Source organism: Misgurnus anguillicaudatus, chromosome 18, assembly GCF_027580225.2.
Source record: "Misgurnus anguillicaudatus chromosome 18, ASM2758022v2, whole genome shotgun sequence".
Classification (NCBI taxonomy): Eukaryota; Metazoa; Chordata; class Actinopteri; order Cypriniformes; family Cobitidae; genus Misgurnus; species Misgurnus anguillicaudatus.
The window spans coordinates 29,977,342-29,996,551 of record NC_073354.2 but is presented as its reverse complement, the minus strand read 5'-3'; the positions used below and the strand labels follow the sequence as shown (position 1 = coordinate 29,996,551).

The 19,210-nt window shown below is 36.8% G+C and overlaps 1 protein-coding gene across 3 annotated transcripts in view; it reads right to left on the bottom strand.

The window, feature by feature from the left end:
* msraa (methionine sulfoxide reductase Aa) overlaps nt 1–19,210 on the bottom strand; it is a 93,257-nt gene that overhangs the window by 26,663 nt on the left and 47,384 nt on the right. For all 3 annotated transcript variants that reach the window (XM_055185581.2, XM_073856278.1, XM_055185582.2), the window contains 2 exons: nt 12,260–12,328; nt 11,105–11,224 (listed from right to left, as the gene is read on the bottom strand). In XM_055185581.2, the coding sequence (XP_055041556.1) occupies nt 11,105–11,224; nt 12,260–12,328 (189 nt within the window). The remainder of the gene's footprint in view (nt 1–11,104; nt 11,225–12,259; nt 12,329–19,210) is intronic.

The window sequence follows — 19,210 nt, the reverse complement described above, 5'->3', positions numbered from 1 at the left end:
TCGTTTTGGGTCAGCAAGCATGGAGAAACTGTGTATTAAACAAACGTAGATAATATATAAAGCTCCTACGTGGAAAGATTCTTTAAAATGTAAGAGTTTGTGTTAAGATAAAATATAGGATGAGTGAATAATGAAAGAATATTTACTGATAAAGTATTAATATCATGAAAATCAGACATTGATTATGTTTAAAGGATTAGTCCATTTTCTTCAAAATAATACAGATAATTTACTCACCACCATGTCATCCAAAATGAAAATGTTGATGTCTTTCTTTGTTCAGTCAAGAAGAAATTATGTTTTTTGAGGAAAACATTCAAGGATTTTTCTAATTTTAATGGACTTTAATGGACCCCAATACTAAACAGTTTTAATGCAGTTTAAAATTGCAGTTTCAAAGGACTCTAAACGATCCCAAACGAGGCATAAGGGTCTTATCTAGCGAAAGATTGTCATTTTGGGCAAGAAAAATAAAAAATATGCACTTTTAAACCACAACTTCTCGTCTTCCTCCGGTCGTGTGATGCGCCAGCGCAACCTCATGCAATACATCATCATGTCAAGAGGTCACGGATGACGAATGCAAAACTACGCCCCAGTGTTTACAAGTTTGGAGAAAGAGGACCGTTCCCAAGTTGTTGTATGTCGAATGATACTAATTAATGTCTTTGTGTCAGTTTATTGTTTAAAATGGTCCGCAAATGTGCGTTTCATATATGCAACACGTGATCTTTCAACGTCCTTACGCAATTACGTGAGGTCGCGCTGACGCGCCACACGAAAAGAGGAAGACGAGAAGTTGTGGTTTAAAAGTGCATATTTTTTATTTTTCTTGCCCAAAATGACAATCTTTCGCTAGATAAGACCCTTATGCCTCATTTGGGATCGTTTAGAGTCCTTTGAAACTGCAATTTTAAACTGCATAAAAAACGGTTTAGTATTGGGGTCCATTAAAGTCCATTAAAATTAGAAAAATCCTTGAATGTTTTCCTCAAAAAACATAATTTCTTCTTGACTGAACAAAGAAAGACATCAACATTTTCATTTTGGATGACATGGTGGTGAGTAAATTATCTGTATTATTTTGAAGAAAATGGACTAATCCTTTAAGTGCTATAATTGGGCCCCCAGTGTTTCTATCAACCTATAAAATGCGAAAAAGATCAACCCAGTTCTGCAAGCAAATTCGGCTCCCCCTGTGATGTCAGAAGGGGATAATACCGCCCCTTAATCTGCACTATCCAACCACGCCACTGCCATTTAGTGCAGAGCTCAGCTCACTTGCATTTAAAAAGACACACCCAAAACGGCGCATTTTTGCTCACACCTACAAAGTGGCAATTTTAACATACTATAATATATTATCTATATGGTATTTTACGCTAAAACTTCACATACGTACTCTGGAGACACCAAAGATTTATTTTACATCTTAAACAGTATTGTGAAATGTCCCCTTTAAGGAACAAGTACTTGAAATGTGCACATCTTAAATTATATATTTTTTTAAATCATGCTGCATGTGTCTCTCCGTACATTACGGTACATGGATTTATATTATCGCCCAGCTATTTTTATACAGGTATATTTTTGTATACAGTTTATCTTGCAAATAAATCTGAAAACAGCTTTGACTGGAACCCCGAAACTGAAAAAGCGAGGCCCTAATTCTATATCCTCCATCGTTAGTTTATTACCAAAGAAGTCTGCTTAATAATCTCTGCCTTAGTCTTATGGGGAGCCACCCTCTATGTTATCTCCAGTAAATCTATATTGCTGTGATATTAAAAAAGTAATAAAGGACTAACCTGTGGGGTTATTTTCATTACCAGGCAAGACAGCAGAGGGGTAGTAACATTATCAGAGCTCAGATATGGAAAACCAAAGGCGGGCCATTGCCCACACACTCAATTCACAGCAGGACAACATTTGATAGACGCGTCCCCATACAGTACTATCAAAAGTGTAAATATGCATTTAGTGTGTGTGTGTGCATTCTGTGTATTTATCTATAATTTATTCATTGTCAGTGTGATGATGGAAAATCTGTAGGACAGTGGAGGAAAGTTCACGTTTTCTCTGCTGCAGGACAGATACGTGAAAGCGAATAAAATGCAAAACTGTACAGTATGTTTTCTGCACTCATCAAGACCTTTGTCAGTATTTTATGCAAATGTTCATACTGTACATCCAGCGGTAAGACAACAGCGTTCTAATGGAGGCGTAAGTGCGGCAGGATAATCCTCAAACTGTGTTATGCATGTTGGCTTATGGAAGAGTAATGAACTCGCCGAACCCGCTCTCACACTCCCCACTCCTCGCTCTTTACACGCAACCCACTCAGTTTCTCTTTCTCCATCTCGGCGTGGCTTTTATCCCTTCTTCGTTTCCTCTTTAAACTATCTCCCACTTTTTTTCACTCCATCCTTCAGCTTAAATCCTTTCCTCAACCCCCAATATTTTTGGTTTAATCCCCGCACCCTCCTCACTGCTGGGTTGTGCTGCTAAAGGCGTTGAAGGTCAAACATAGGCAGACATCTCGCTGTTTGGATGAAATGGACCAGTTGTAAAAAATGAAAAATCAGCCTCCTTTTAAAAGAACTGAAAAGGCTGGCATTTTGTACCATGACATGATCTAAAGAAGAAACATTATCACTGTTGACTAAATGTTGTTGAAATACAACCTTAAAAACTGATTAAATATTGATCAAATATATAAAAACTGCACTTGCATGCTTATCAACCACATAGTAAATTTAGCATAGCTGCATGGGGTTGCGACCAAGATGGCTGCCGTGTGAATTTAAAGGGACTTTTAGAAAAATGCGACGATCTGCACCGACCAAACTGTCTCATGCAAGGCATCAATAAAAGCTCAAATCGAGTTATATTCAGAGGTGATGGTTATATGTAATACTGGAAGCCTGTGAGAGGTGAGCTGCATGCTATCATCTCAAGCTGTCTCTGACTCAAGCTCACAAAATGGTTGAAAAGAGCAACTACAGCTGCTTCAGTTTTAAAATGTTATTTCTGTAATTATTTATGTCAGTGGCTTTATCTTTAGTGCATTTCTCTGCTTGGTGAACATGTCTGTACCCTTTAATCCCCTGTTGACACAAGCTCCTGTACAGACATGGTTGAGATTAACAGTGAGAGAGAGAGCGAGAGAGAGAGAGCATAGACAAAAGAGAGAGAGAGAGGTTGATAGCCCCCTCTTCTCCGATGTGTGCATAAAATCCTGTGCATGATTCTATTGCTCTGTACTGAAATTTAGTAAGCTGCCTGTGGATGCTGTATAGATGTTTCGAAAGGTAGGCAACCTAATTATGCTGCATCTGAAGATTTTCGCAAATTTTAGGCAGCAGTGCGCAATCCCACAATGCATTGTGACAAGCTCATGCAAACAAAATTTAAGATGGCAGATGAACTGATAATTTTTAATGAATGTATTCGCTTTAATTCCTTAAATCTTAAAAATTAAAGGAATACTCCACTTTCATTTAAAAAATCCAGATAATTTACTCACCCCCATGTCATCCAAGATGTTTATGTCTTTCTTTTTTGTTCAGTTGAGAAGAAATTACTTTTTTGAGGAAAACATTCCAGGATTTTTCTCCATATAGGGGGTGAGTAAATTATCAGGATTTTTAAAGGAATAGTCTACTCATTTTCAATATTAAAATATGTTATTACCTTAACTAAGAATTGTTGATACATCCCTCTATCATCTGTGTGCGTGCACGTAAACGCTGGAGCGCGCTGCGACGCTTCGATAGCATTTAGCTTAGCCCCATTCATTCAATGGTACCATTTAGAGATAAAGTTAGAAGTGACCAAACACATCAACGTTTTTCCTATTTAAGACGAGTAGTTATACGAGCAAGTTTGGTGGTACAAAATAAAACATAGCGCTTTTCTAAGCGGATTTAAAAGAGGAACTATATTTTATGGCGTAATAGCACTTTTGGGAGTACTTCGACTCGGTGCAGTAACACCCACCCTCTCCCATTATGAGAGTGAGAAGGGGAGCGGACTTTTCAGGCGAGTCGAAGTACTCCCAATAGTGCTATTACGCCATAAAATATAGTTCCTCTTTTAAATCCGCTTAGAAAAGCGCTACGTTTTATTTTGTACCACCAAACTTGCTCGTATAACTACTCGTCTTAAATATGAAAAACGTTGATGTGTTTGGTCACTTCTAACTTTATCTCTGTTTGATACCATTGAATGAATGGGGCTAAGCTAAATGCTATCGAAGCGTCGCAGCGCGCTCCAGCGCTTACGTGCACGCACACAGATGATAGAGGGATGTATCAACAATTCTTAGTTAAGGTAATAACTTATTTTAATATTGAAAATGAGTAGACTATTCCTTTAATGAAAGTGGAGTATTTCTTTACGGCTGTGTATCGGCAAGAATCTCACGATATGATATCTATCGTGGTACAATATGTTGCAATAATATAACGCAGAGCAATATATTGGGATATTTCACATGTACAACCCTATTAAAAATATAAAATAGTTTTTTAAATAATTAACATTGGATATTTTTGGTAGGTTTTGAAAAAGAGCAGTGACTGCATGCATACACTCTTAAAAATACATTTTGTGCATCAAGAAAGGTACGGTGGATGTCAAAGGTTCTTTAAAGGGATAGTTCAGCAAAAATTATATCAAACCCATGATTTACACATCCCCAAGCTGTTCATATGTCCGTTGTTTTTCAGACGAACAGATTTTCAGTTATTTAAGTAAATGTTTTAGATCTTTCAGTTAATCAAATATAAAGTTACGGGGTCCACGTCCTTCAATTCCAAAAAATGTGCATCCATCCTTCACAAAATAAATCCAAACAGTTCCACGATGATAAACAAAAGCCTTCTGAGGGTAATCCGTGCAGTTTTGTTGTATAAATATTCACATTTAAAACTTTATAAACGAAAATAACTAGCTTCCGGTAACGGCGCCATTTTAAACTGCTCTGTATTCAGGAGAGAGTATCAGCGTAGCGTACGCACTTTTCTTAGTGACGTATGACAAATTCGGAGGTCGGGGGCACAGAACCCTCCATGAACTGTGTACGCTTTCATCTTGAATGCTAAGATGGCGGCGTTACCGGAAGCTAGTTATTTTCGTTTATAAAGCTTTAAATTTACCCAGATTATCATCAGAATGCCTTTGTTTATCATCATGGAGCCGTTTGGATTTATTTTGTGAAGGATGGATGCACATTTTTTGGTCTTGAAGGATGTGGACCCCGTAACTTTATATTTGATTAACTGAAAGATCTAAAATCTTTTTCTAAAATAACTGAAAATGTGTTTGTCGGAAAAATTATGGGCATATGCATCTCGGACAGCTTGGGGGTGAGTAAATCGTGGGTTTAATAACATGTTTGGCTGAAATATCCCTTTAATGACCCCAATTTCATTTTAGGAACTTTAATTTTTAAGAATATAGAAAGAGCGAGAAAGCTTTAAAGGTCCAGGGAGAATGTCCTTTTGAACACACACATGTAAAAAAATATGTTTAGGGAAATAAAAACAATGAGGTACAATACTGTACATACGTCTTAGGCCACCATGCCAGAATTAGATTTGTTGTTTTTGCAATGTTATAGTGATCATATATTATTATTTCTCAGTCTTTAATAGAACACATCCAGAAAATACAGGAAATGTGTATATAGTATTAAAAACTGTATAAAAATGTAAACTGATGTGTCAAGTTTTTAGGGTAAACTCCCCTTTCACTTGATCAATAGCAGAAAACTGCAGGATCTCTTAAACCTAAATTAAATAAAATCCTAATTTCTAATTTAAAAGAAATGTTTTAGTTCATTTTGCTCAAAAACGCTCAAGATGTGTTTAGTGCCAAGAGAGGTTACACGAAACACCGACGATGCCTAAAGAAGATATTTGGTCCTGAAAATTTAATTTTTTATTTTTTTGTACATATTTCCCGTATTTTGTGTTTGTATCTTAATAAAATAGATTGAAAAATAAATATGGATACACATTAAACGTCTAAAACAACAAGTCTGGTGCTGGTGGCCTAAGACTTTTGCACAGTACTGTATCAATGTCAGGAGCTTTGCATTGCCCACAATTGCAGATCATTACAAATATCTATGAGCATAACAAACTTCCCTTTTCCTTAAAACAGTTTTGAGAATTGCTAGATTTAAAGGTTTGTGACATTCAAACCCTGTGGATGAACAGACGGTGGTAACCACAGGGTTGGCAACCATTTCAGCACCAAACAATGGACAGCTCCTCCCGAGCTTACTCTCTTAAAAATAAAGGTGCTGCATGATGCCATAGAAGAACCATTACATCCTTTAACATCCCAAGAACCTTTGTAGCATAGTAGCAGCATAGTATCCTGTGAGAGACCATTACAACAATTTTACTTGATAGGAAATCGTTGAGACTGAACTAGTGCACAGGGAAAACTAACACTAAGGGGTAGTTTCCTGGACAGGGTTTAGATTAAACCAGCACTAGGCCTTAGATATATTAGGACATTTAGGTAGTTTCTACAAACCTACCTTACAATAACCATTACCAACATGCATCTTAAGACAAAACAATGGCACTCATAAAGTTTAAGGTGTCAGTGCAAGCTGTTTTCAGTAAAGACAGGTCAAATATCCATTTTAGTTTGAAAGTAGCCTTAAGCCCTATTTGGAAAGCCTTAGTTTGACTCGAGCAGAAGATCTGCTTTTCCTCAACTGTAGATGTCAGGACATCGGAGCACAGAGACCAAAACCTAGTGAGTTCCCTTACTGCTAAGCTTGTCACAATGCATTATGAAATTATTTTTATGATCTCTGCATTCCTGAGAGTTCAGAAAAAAATTATATAAAAAAAGAAAAAATAATAAATAATAAATAATAATAATACAAATGATAATAAATAATAGTGCTGGGCAAAGATTAATTGCGATTAATCGCATACAAAATAAAAGTGATTATTGGTATGATATATGAGTGTGTGCTGTGTCTAATTATGATGTATAAATATATACACACACATTCATGTATGTATTTAAGAAACATTTACATGTTTATATGTATTTATTTATATTTTTATATAATCTATATTAAATATTTTAAAAAAAATGATATATAAATAAAACAATTCTGAAATGAATATATGAATGTGTGTGTGGTTAAATATACATAATAATTAGACACAGTACACGCACATATATTATGCAAAAAATCACTTTTATTTTGTATGCGATTAATCGTGAATAATCTTTGCCCAGCACTAATAAATAATAATAAAATAATTAATAATAAATGATAATAAAATAATTAATAATAATTAATAATAAAAAGAAATAAAAATTACCTGGTTACAAAAACATATTATAATGTATGTGACCCTGTCTGTGAAATCCAGGCAAAATTCTCAATCTGTTATTTAGGGGCATCAAAGTCAGTGATTTCATGATCTTTGACATGACCTTACTCGAACAATTTTAGATATTCCAAAAAAATGCAATATCAGTATATTTTTAATAAAAATCATACAAGATTCATGGCAGTTGTTTCGTTCGGAGTTTACATCCCGACCACTAGATAGCATTCTTCTTATCTGCCCCACAATTTTTTGCCATTGTTTGCATATGATGGTGTGTTCTCAATGACAGCTTTCCTAAAATTATATCCAATTATATTCCTAAAAAAAGAAATATCCCAATATATTGCTCTGCGATATAGTATTGCAACATAATGCCGTGCAACCCATGTACTGTGATAGGTATCGTATCATATCGTGAGATTCTTAAAAAGATACACAGCCTTAAAAAAGACACTCCACTTTTTTGGAAAATATGCTCATTTTCCAGCTCCCCTAGTGTAAAACATTTGATTTTTATTGTTTTCAAATCCATTCAGCGGATCTCCGGGTCTGGCGGTACCACTTTTAGCATAGCTTAGCACAATCGCAATGATATAAAGCAGCAGCCGAAAATAGTCCCCTTTAGTTACTTTCAATAGAGTGGACTATTTTCGGCTGCTGCGTAATACAATTGCTTCTCCTGCAACCATGTTACGGCAGCAAAGTCCTTGATTATTACGCCAGAATGAGAGTATAGTTCCTAACCATATCTGCCTAGAAAATCACAACTTTTAATTTTCCTTCGTTCTAGTGCACAATGTAGCTACAGAAGAGTCAAGTTTTGAGTGGGAAAAATATCGAAACGTTTAGGTTACTTTTTAGCGCAATGCTAATGGTCTAATCAGGTTCAATGGATTATGCTAAGCTATGCTTAAAGTAGTAGCGCCAGACCCGGAGATCGGCTGAATGGATTCCAAAACTGTAAAAATCAAATGTTTCACTCTAGGGGAGCTGGAAAATAAGCATATTTTCAAAAAAAAGTGTAACGTCCCTTTAAAGGAATACTTTACTTTCATAAAAAATCCAGATAATTTTAGACATCAAGATTATATTTTCACACAATGTTCTTTACATTATGTAAGATGAGTAACTGTTTTTTTACAAGCAGGGTCACTTTTTTTTTTGCTGTATAATATGCACTGGCTATCATTTTGCACCGAGGATCGGTTTTTCTCTTTCATTACATTTTAAATCCTGCAACACAGGGTTTGTTAGAGGAAGCTTGAATTAAAAATAATAGGCCAACAGCTGGCACAGCTGGCGCGATTTTACCCATGCCAAAACTGCTCATCTTGATTACTGCATTTAGGTTAAAGCTCTGTGATGATTTTTGCATAACCAAGCTGTACAGTATGACCATTTGTTCATTTGTACTGGTATATTAAGCAATCTGATTACTGAAATATGACGGAGATGTGTTTATATTGTAAGCATAAGCGTATGTATGCCACCTGGATATATGCAGATATTAAGACCAGTGTGGTGTAAAAGGAGAAATGTGACTTGTCTGGTTAATAATTTATGAGTGTCAAGAATCTCTCACTCCCTCTCTCATGATCTGTGTGACTCTCTTGTGGATAGAGATTTCTGTATGCTTTTCCGGGATCTGCTAAATCTTACTTTCACCCAGCATTTCATCACCTTTCACTGTCTATACAGTAACATCAGTAACTCCCTCTTGTCCTGGGATTTCAACATCCATGTACATATATACAGTGAGGAAAATAAGTATTTGAACATCCTGCTATTTTGCAAGTTCTCCCACCTTTGAAATTATGAAGGAGTCTGAAATTGTCATCGTAGGTGCATGTCCACTGTGAGAGACATAATCTAAAAAAAATCCAGAAATCACAATGAATTATTTTTTTTACTATTTATTTGTATGATACAGCTGCAAATAAGTATTTGAACACCTGAAAAAATCAATGTTAACTCATTCACCGCCAGCCTTTTTGAGAAAAGTTGCCCACCTGCATTTTTGTGATTTTAACAAAATTTTCACAAAATTCCTTGCAGGAAAAATTTTCTTCTATAAATATATAAACATACAAATTATATCAAATTAAAGAACACACCCTCTGCTTTCAAACAAACAATAAACAAACAAAAAACAAACAAAATGGGGAAAAAACCTTTCATTATAAATGTACTTTTTCTACTTAATTTAACCACTGAAATATCGATATTTCTCTTCAAAAATACAACATTTTGAGCAAAAAGCTTTAAAAATTGCGTTTTTGTAAAGGAATTTATGTTAGAGATCAGATTCAGAATGACTATCAAACATAAAGGCAGTTAAAATAAATCATTAAATCTTTTTAACTTCCGTTTTTGATAAATTCGATTTGGCCATCTAGTGGATAAAAGCGGTATTACACTTACACTTTGAAATTCGTCCAGAAAGGCATATTTATTAGTTAAATATGAACTCATAAATGACGAGATAACTCGTCAATGGCGGTGAATGAGTTAATATTTGGTACAGTAGCCTTTTTTTGCACTTACAGAGGTCAAACGTTTCCTGTAGTTTTTCACCAGGTTTGCACACCCTGCAGGAGGGATTTTGGCCCACTCCTTCACACAGATCTTCTCTAGATCAGTCAGGGAAGGAGGTTGTTCCCCAAAATCGCACAATACATGGCCCCAGTCATCCTCTCCTTAATACAGTGCAGTCGCCCTGTCCCATGTGCAGAAAAACACCCCCAAAGCATGATGCTACCACCCCCATGCTTCACAGTAGGGATGGTGTTCTTGGGATGGTACTCATCATTCTTCTTCCTCCAAACAGGTTTAGTGGAATTATGACCAAAAAGTTCTATTTTGGTCTCATCTGACCACATGACTTTCTCCCATGACTCCTCTGGATCATCCAAATGGTCATTGGCAAACTTAAGACGGGCCTGGACATGTGCTGGTTTAAGCAGGGGAACCTTCCGTGCCATGCATGATTTCAAACCATGCGTCTTAGTGTATTACCAACATTAACCTTGGAAATGGTGGTCCCAGCTCTTTTCAGGTCATTGATCAGCTCCTCCCGTGTAGTTCTGGGCTGATTTCTCACCTTTCTTAGGATCATTGAGACCCCACGAGATAAGATCTTGCATGGAGCCCCAGTCCGAGGGAGATTGACAGTCATGTTTAGCTTCTTCCATTTTCTAATGATTGCTCCAATAGTGGACCTTTTTTCACCAAGCTGCTTGGCAATTTCCCCGTAGCCCTTTCCAGCCTTGTGCACGTGTAAAATTTTGTCTCTAGTGCCTTTGGACAGCTCTTTGGTCTTGGCCATGTTAGTAGTTGGATTCTTACTGATTGCATGGGGTGGACAGGTGTCTTTATGCAGCTATCGACCTCAAACAGGTGCATCTAATTTAGGATAATATATGGAGTGGAGGTGGACATTTTAAAGGCACAATAACAGATCTTTGAGGGTCAGAATTCTAGCTGATAGACAGGTGTTCAAATACTTATTTGCAGCTGTATCATACAAATAAATAGTTTAAAAAATATAAATCATATATTGTGATTTCTGGATTTTTTTGTAGATTATGTCTCTCACAGTGGACATGCACCTACGATGACAGACCCCTCCATGATTTCTAAGTGGGAGAACTTGCAAAATAGCAGGATGTTCAAACACTTACTTTCCTCACTGTATGTCTTTTCCTTGGTTCAATTTGAGGATCAATGCTTACCTGTACACACTTCTTCATATGTAGGGTTTGGGGTGTAACCCCCAGAGTAGCCCACTTGAGTAGAGTAGACCCCTTTCTGCCTCCAGAACTTTCTCTCTGCCCCCCAGAAACAGCCCATACCTGTGTAAAAACACAACGTTTTTACTCAAAATAAAATAATTCACTTTCGCCACTTAGGAACGTCTTCCTTACAAAACCCATTGCATTTTTGCTGTTTGCGTGTGTATGATCAGCTGGGACCCAGCGGAGTTAAATCAACCGGTAAATTCAACGCTTTGTATTTTAGCTATGAATTTACAATCCCATAAAACTAAAGACTCCTCCATCACACATTTATCCCAGGCCAATAAAAACATATCAACCATCATAAAAATAACATTCACTGTAAGCATTTATTACCAAATAATACTTTTCCCTCTATAACAGTAAAAATAAATTAGGGGGTAACTACTATATCGTTATCTACCTCAATGTCCCATGGGCGGAGAATAATTCAATAGGATAAAAAATACGTTCTCGACTGTCTGCTTGACCAGATTTCACTGATTTACAAGCTGCCGAGGAGAAGCGAGCATAAGGCGTTTAAAGGAGAATCTAGAACCTGGAGCTCTATTACATCGGCCCAGGGGAACGCCCAGACTCCTAGATCAAGCTTTTGCATAGGGACGTAAATGTTTCTTAAATAAGAATGAGTGCTGATTCTGCTCAAGTATACGTAAAAAAAGGGACATTTTTGTAATTTTCAAAATCAATTTAAAAAAGCTTACTCTTATTGTATAGCCTTTTGTGCAAAAAAATTAGGAAATGCACTGCATGTTTCAAGATTCAAACCCATGCATACTTTGAATACTGGTGCACGGTATAAAAGGCCATTTAATTCCTGTCTGCCATTATGAATTACACGGTTTGAGACCTAAGTATAAAAAAAGAGGCTGAACAAATGGATTTATTAAAAAGATCCTTATCGCGCTTCTGCAATTAATCTGCGCACCCCTCCCCTTTATTTTCCTCAACCTTTTTCAGTTTTGCTTTTGCACATCTTGGAGGTGATGGGGGCGTCTAATTACCTTTCACTGCTGGTCGCCATTGTCGGATCTACCCCCATACGAGATGACACACACACACACACGGACATCTCCAGCTCGGATCACTTACCAAATAAGACCATCTGCAATCCCTCTGGGAACGGAGGCACTGTCCTGTTACCATTCACATCGTGCTTAGCTGCAGGACACAGGGGGAGACAATGGAGAGAATGCCCTTATAAATCAACACAATGTCAACAGGATTTCATAATGCACTTTTCCCAAAGCAAGATGGCACACTTCACTGTAAGGAAGAAACTCTCAGGGGGGCAGCGGTGATATTTCTCTGCACCTCATTAAATACAACACAGACGACCTGGGTTGATTCTGTTATCTTCTCACGTTAGAAATAGGTTAAGGTGGGAAGATGACAATGGGAAGGTTACAAGAGTGCATTCATTCAGGAAACTGAATACAAGGTCAACTTCCTAGTCATTTTCTACACGCTGTCGGAAAGCATCAATACCTTAAAACAATCAACAACTATTTTTGGAGAGGAGATTGTGGGGGGTTTCTGAAATAAAGAGTATAGATTCCTTTCTTATATCTGTAAATTATAAATGCACAGTTAAATTCAATTCTTATGTTATTTGAATTTAACATTTTGGGTTTAAAGCTTTTGGGATTGCATGTACATACAGTACACTATTAAAAACATAAAGGTGCATTATGATGCCATAGATGAACCATTTTTAGCTTGAATGGTTCCCTAAAAAAAACTTTAAAATTGTACTACATGTTCATTGAAGTGAAAAAATGGTCTTCAGATTATAAAAAGGTAAGAAAGAAATGGTTCTTCTAAGAGCCTTTGACTGAATGGTTCTTTGAGGAACCAAAAATTGTTATTCTATGGCATCGCTGTAAAAAATATTTAAAGACGCTTTGTTTTAAAAAGTGTGTCAACTGCGCGCAGTACTATAATTATATTAACATTTATTTTATTATATTATTTTATATTTAAAAATGTTTGCAATGCTTAAAGGTCCAGTGTGTAGATTTTTAGCAGCATCTAGTGGTGAGACTGTGAATTGCAACCAACGGCTCAGTCCACAGCTCACCCCTCCCTTTCGAAACGCATAGAGAATCTATGGTAGGCGCCAGGTTGATCCAAAATGAGTGGGTGCCTGCGGTCACCCGCGGTTGCATGTGCAATTCATCCAAAAATATTTTTTATGACATTCGGGTCGCGGTCGGTCGGGTCGTTTGAAATAAAGATGCCAATTAATTATTTTAAACAATTACTACTTTTATAAAATGCAGGGCAGGAAGCAGGCCGGGTATAATAAAATATAATACATTTTTTTGCGGTCCGAGTTGCAGGCGGGTTAGTTGAAAACATTGGTCGGGTGCTGGTTGTTTATACATTGACCCGCGCATCACTGGTAGCCGCCACAGGACGAATACATCATCGCCTGAGACAGTGACAAAACACGCTCTAGAAAACGGTTTGTACGTTTAAGGCTAAACATGGCGGCACGAAATGATGACTTCCATGTAAGGGGACCCATGATGTATGTAGATAAAACATCTCATTCTAAGGTAATAAAAACAATACAGTTCATTATGTAAAGTCTTTATACACCACAGATAATAAATATAGTTATGTATATTATATTGCATTTCTGTCAAGAGACCTTTTTAAAAGTTACACAATGCACCTTTAAAAAATTATTTAAAATGAAAATTTTGTGTAGCTTTTTTCTGTTACTTCTAATAATTAGCCATCAAATTCTAAAAAAGCGCGAAGGGCTGCAGTGCGTTGTGTTTAAAACGGTCGTGAAAGGTCTACAGACACTCGAGTTTTATACTCTCTTTTTAAGAGTACTTACATTTTACTTATGTATTGGTATATAAAGACAGTTTAAACAAATTTGTAAAAACGTTTTTTAGATAATTCCTGCCTATCGTGCCTTTAAAGGAACAGTATGTAGGATTGTGGCCAAAACTGGTACTGCAATCACAAAACTTGTGGCTAAAACTGGTACTGCAATCACACAACTGGTGGCCAATACACAAAATGAAAACATAAACATCAGTTGAGGGCTGCAACTCTACTTTTTAAATGACAATATCCTGGCCGGACCACTGTTGTCAGTGACTATTTGAAATTAAAATGAACTCTTAATGTCTAGTGACATATCAGAGCCATTTTATGATTAATTGATATAAATTTCTTACATACTGTTCATTTAACAAAGCTGAGTGCTAGCTGATGTGTGATGTCTGAATGGGGGAGTTTGAATGGGTCTATTTTTAGTACTTTTATACATTCATGTCAATTTTCAAACATAATAGACGGCCATTAGTGGGGCACAATGATTTACACACTATTTTATCTTACGTTTCATAATATTGCATTATCATAATTTTCAAACCAATGATTATTCTTTCATCTGAATTATTTTTAGAGGGCTCCGCCTCTCACGTCTCCTCTGGGAACATGCCCTCTGAGAGGAAGTAAATGTCACCTGGCTGGATTAATGTATGTCAATGCGTCGATTCAGCGTGTGACAGGGATACAGATGGGCCGAGGCGCAGGAGAACCGCAGCGTGGGTTAGAATAGATGGAGGGTACGGAGTTCAACATCTGGGCGCAGTCATGCGGTTCATGAGCGCATAAATGCATGTAGGGTACTGTATGAGTATGTTGCCATGGCAGCAGTGCATGCCAATACATTCAGATTGATGGCAGACCTACAGCCATGGCATGTAGCGGCTCTCTAATTCACTCAGGGCTCAAATTAAGAAATTAACTGCTTTGAATTGTGGGAAAAGTGTCCACAAGTAACAATCCATTATGATTTGCAGTATCCAGTTCTCAAGAACAATTAATTGTAATTGGTTCAAATGAAAAAAAAGTGTGTTGTCAAGTCTATTCTCTGCCATTGCATAATAATATCCTCCTCCATGTGCTGCAGTCTATACATGCAGTTATCTATAAAACTTCCTGCAGCTTAAATGCATAAAAGATGAACAAAATAACCAAACTGATGGCAAAACAGTGTGAAAATCTTCATTTGGCACAGTAAACCTCTCCATTTGAGGATTTTAACGGTACTCAGATAACACTGTGAATGGACAGGCTTTCTGTGGAAGCCAGAGATTTAATTTAATCTTTGTAAGTGGACTGAGCAGAAGCATTATAAAAGACTTCATTAAATCATTTTTTACAGTCTGAGTGTCAGTGCAGATCTGTTTTAGCACTATGCTGTTCAACACTATGGACGAAAGTGTTCGCGTATACATGCATTTCTCATTTGGCAAATGCAAAGCCGTTTTATTATTGGTATACTTAGCGTAGACCAGGATTAGACTGCAAGTCAATGTCCATGTTTATAAATGAATAGTATACTGTTAACTTTCAAACTGTACAGTAAACTGCTTTGAGGATAAAACCACTTAAAGGTGACATAGAATGATTGAAAGGAGTATTTATCCTTGTTCTGTGATGTGACATGTAGACAAAAAAATTTTGTTTGGGTCTGTAATGCCTTAGAAGCTTCCTAAAAACCTCTGTCAGATAGCTCTATTAGGGTGGGGGAATTTAAACAAGTGGTTTTGCACCTATTTGGCTCCCCCTACTGGCTTAACTTGCAATCTCATTACTGATTGGCTGACTTTGCTGCCACTCAAAAAATGTAGCCAATTATTTTAAAGTGGAGGGGCAGTTAGATGCCTGTGATGTCATAAGCATCAGTTTTTCAGATTGGGCTGTTTTCTGGCTGACATTTCTAAAAGAGGAATTTCTATGAGACTGAGATGTTTAGCATGTTTAGCACTTTTTGTATGTTTGTGAATGTGGGTAGACTACCATTATTCAACAAAGACAAGGTTAACATGGTTTTTCATTCTCTGTCCCCTTTAATCAGGATTGCAGTTATTTAAGAAGAACCGGGTAAATCGGAATAAAAGGGTGATGTGAAATCCAGGATAAAGTCTGTCAAAGATGAAATTTGAAGCATCAAAGTTTGATTTCAATCTTTAACATGGTCTTACTCAGTGAATATTAAAGATATCAAGGTTGTATGCTTTTTATATTATGTAGGATGATTATAAGCCCAAAAATACTTATTAGGGTCACATGTTAGGGTGATCGTTTGTTCATTCGTCCCAAATTTCCATATGCACAGTAAAAAAAATGTTGTTTCAGCTTAAAAAAGTAAATTTTCTACTAGAGTTCATTCATATAAAAAACATTTGTTGAAAAGTTGTTATCTTTACTAATGTTTTTAAGTTGAATTAACTTGTGCTAATAGTAATAGTAAGTCCATGTATCTTTTTTATTAAGTTAAACTAATCTTTTTTACAGTGTGGTGCACAGTAAACATTAAAGTATGCATATTTGTTTATAATTTATTAGTATCAATATACAAAATTGTATAATGTGTGCATATGGTGCACAGTATATGATATACAGCAACAGTGTATGTTTAGCCCTCCAGGACCGAGTTTCAGCATCCCTGGTGTAAGTAAATGAATTGTAGGACATTTTGACATTTCACTTAAAGAGCACCTATTTAATTGCTAAAAAACAAAGTTATTTTACTTGGTATAATACTACCGAGCCCCTAAGGTGACGTTGAGTAAAAAAAATCTAAAGTTAAGTTTCATGTGCTCACACGAAACCTTCATGTGCAGAATTTTTTTTAAAGTTTAGTTTCGAAACGCGTGAAACTATCACGTGCGCCCGTGAAACTATCGCGTTTAGTTTCGCGTACGCCTGTGAAACAATCGCGTGCGCACCTGAAACTATCACTTTCAAGTGCGCACGCAATAGTTTCACGTGCGCATGCTAAAGTTTCAGTTGACCACGCAAAACTAAATTTTTTAAAAAAAATTCTGCACATGGAGGTTTCCCATGAGCACATGAAAGTTTCACGTGAGCACATGAAACAAAACTTTCGATTTTTTTACTCCAATGTCACCTTAGGGGCTCCGTATAGACCGTTTCATCGTGCGCACGTGCGGTGACGCGATAAGCATCTGGTCCGAGCTATACTACCGTTTTTTTGTTTGTTTAATGGTCTGACTAGTTGCTGAAACTGAACTCTTAAACAAATTCCTTTGTTCGAAAATAACAAATGTTTTGCGTTCTTATATAATCTACGTGTTGTTTATTTTGCTTGTTATATAAATAAACTACTTTAAAAGGACTTTGTTGTTACTTATTCTTCGCAGAGTTTACCAGAAGTTACGTGATGACCACAAAAGCCGGTTGTTTATGTTGTTACTGCTGAAACTGTCTATAATACAATTTGTTCACTCTCTTGCTGAAACGTGCGGATTTGAAAAGCTCTGTGTCCCTGATTGGCCAGCTAATCTGTACTTTGTGATTGGCCTGAATACCTCCGACGTCAGCCGGAAACGTGACGCTCCTTACCATGTTTGAAAAATTCGGTTGCTAACAGGAGTTACAGGATGTGAGTCCGAAGCGGGAGAAATTATGTCGGTCTTGTCTACATCACCAATCCCAATAAGTAAACTGTTGCCTACAATCCGTGTGTTTGTTGTAGTCCAAGAAAAGTGATTTACGTTGGAGACGATAACTCGCTTCATTGTTTACTTTGGGGTTTGTACCTTTTGCATATCCTTAACATGAACTAATACACACTTACACACCAAAGGAAATTTAAAAACGTGAATCGGAAAATAGGTGCTCTTTAAAACACCCTGAGCATTTCCACTAAAATGTAATATCTAATTCCATTACATTCATTTAAAACAGTAAATGTACAGTATTGTAGCATTCAGTGCATTTTTGTGCACAGTAGCATTTAAAATATAAACATCATAAATTATTCAGATTCTTGCTTTGGGACAAGAGGAAAGCAATAAAATATATACAGGAAATGCATTTTAATAGCCAAAAGAATTAATATTATAAGTATTGCAAAAATTTTCTTGTTTTACTATGACCTTGAAATCTATAGTTTTTATAAAAACCAAGCCCTGGTACATACAGTACAGTAAAGGCTTCCATAGTTAAAAAAGAAAATAACCAGTGGGTAGTAAGCCGCTCTGAACATGCACCATATGTTGCTAAGGCCTGTATGAGATGGAACGGTATAGACGTATTGATCTGCAGGACATCATGCCAAGAAAGTAGCCCTGAAACCTCGCAAGAATTAACGGCAAGGGTCGAGGGGTGGATCGCTGGCTGCACTTTTGACTTTTAGTGTGAGAGGAGTGACCAGGTCACTGCCCACGCCGAGTTAGAGAGCAATCTATTACCCTCTCACCATGCTTCTGCTCTCTAATGGCCAGCACTCACCTCAGCTGTATTTCACCGCTATAGTCTACGGCTATAGCTCAACCCATTCCATCATGTTGAATCCAAAGCACTCAGCTCCCACTGACTCTCTGAGTAGATGTTTGGAATGACAGATGCATGGAGGCCGAGATTGTAAAGAAAATAATGGAGTTTGTCTAAAAAAGGAAGAAGGAATAGTGGAAACAGGACAAAAGCTGTCACTGGCACAGTATCCTTCGGAGAGGTCCAAATACAGGGTATGCACCGTTTAGGTAGAAATGTACTTCTGAGGAATCAAATTGTACTTTTGAGGTACAAATATGCACTATTTAGGTGCAAAGGTGAACTTTTTAAGAAGCTTTTGTACCTTTATTCGGTGGTGTTAAACCTAGTGTTTGAACAGTGTCTGAGTTTTGGGGGCATCAAGATACAGTCTTAAAAATAAAGGTGTTAAAATGGGTTTTTAACAGCAATGCTGGTTCCCTATAAAACTTTAAAAGAACCATTTTTTTCTTATTTTTTATAATCTAAAGAACCTTTTCCCACCACAAATAATCTTGTATGTAATAGAAAAGATCTCTGGATGTTAAAGGCGGGGTGCATGATTTTTGAAAAACACTTTGGAACAGGGAGTCATTGCCTTGGTTGCAATTGTGTGGGGCATGTCTATCAAAAAAAGGTCCAGATTGTATTGGGGTAGGGGCGTGCTTGTTTAGCTGATTTCAAATGTCAACAGTCAGAGATCATGCACCCCGCCTTTAAAGGATTAGT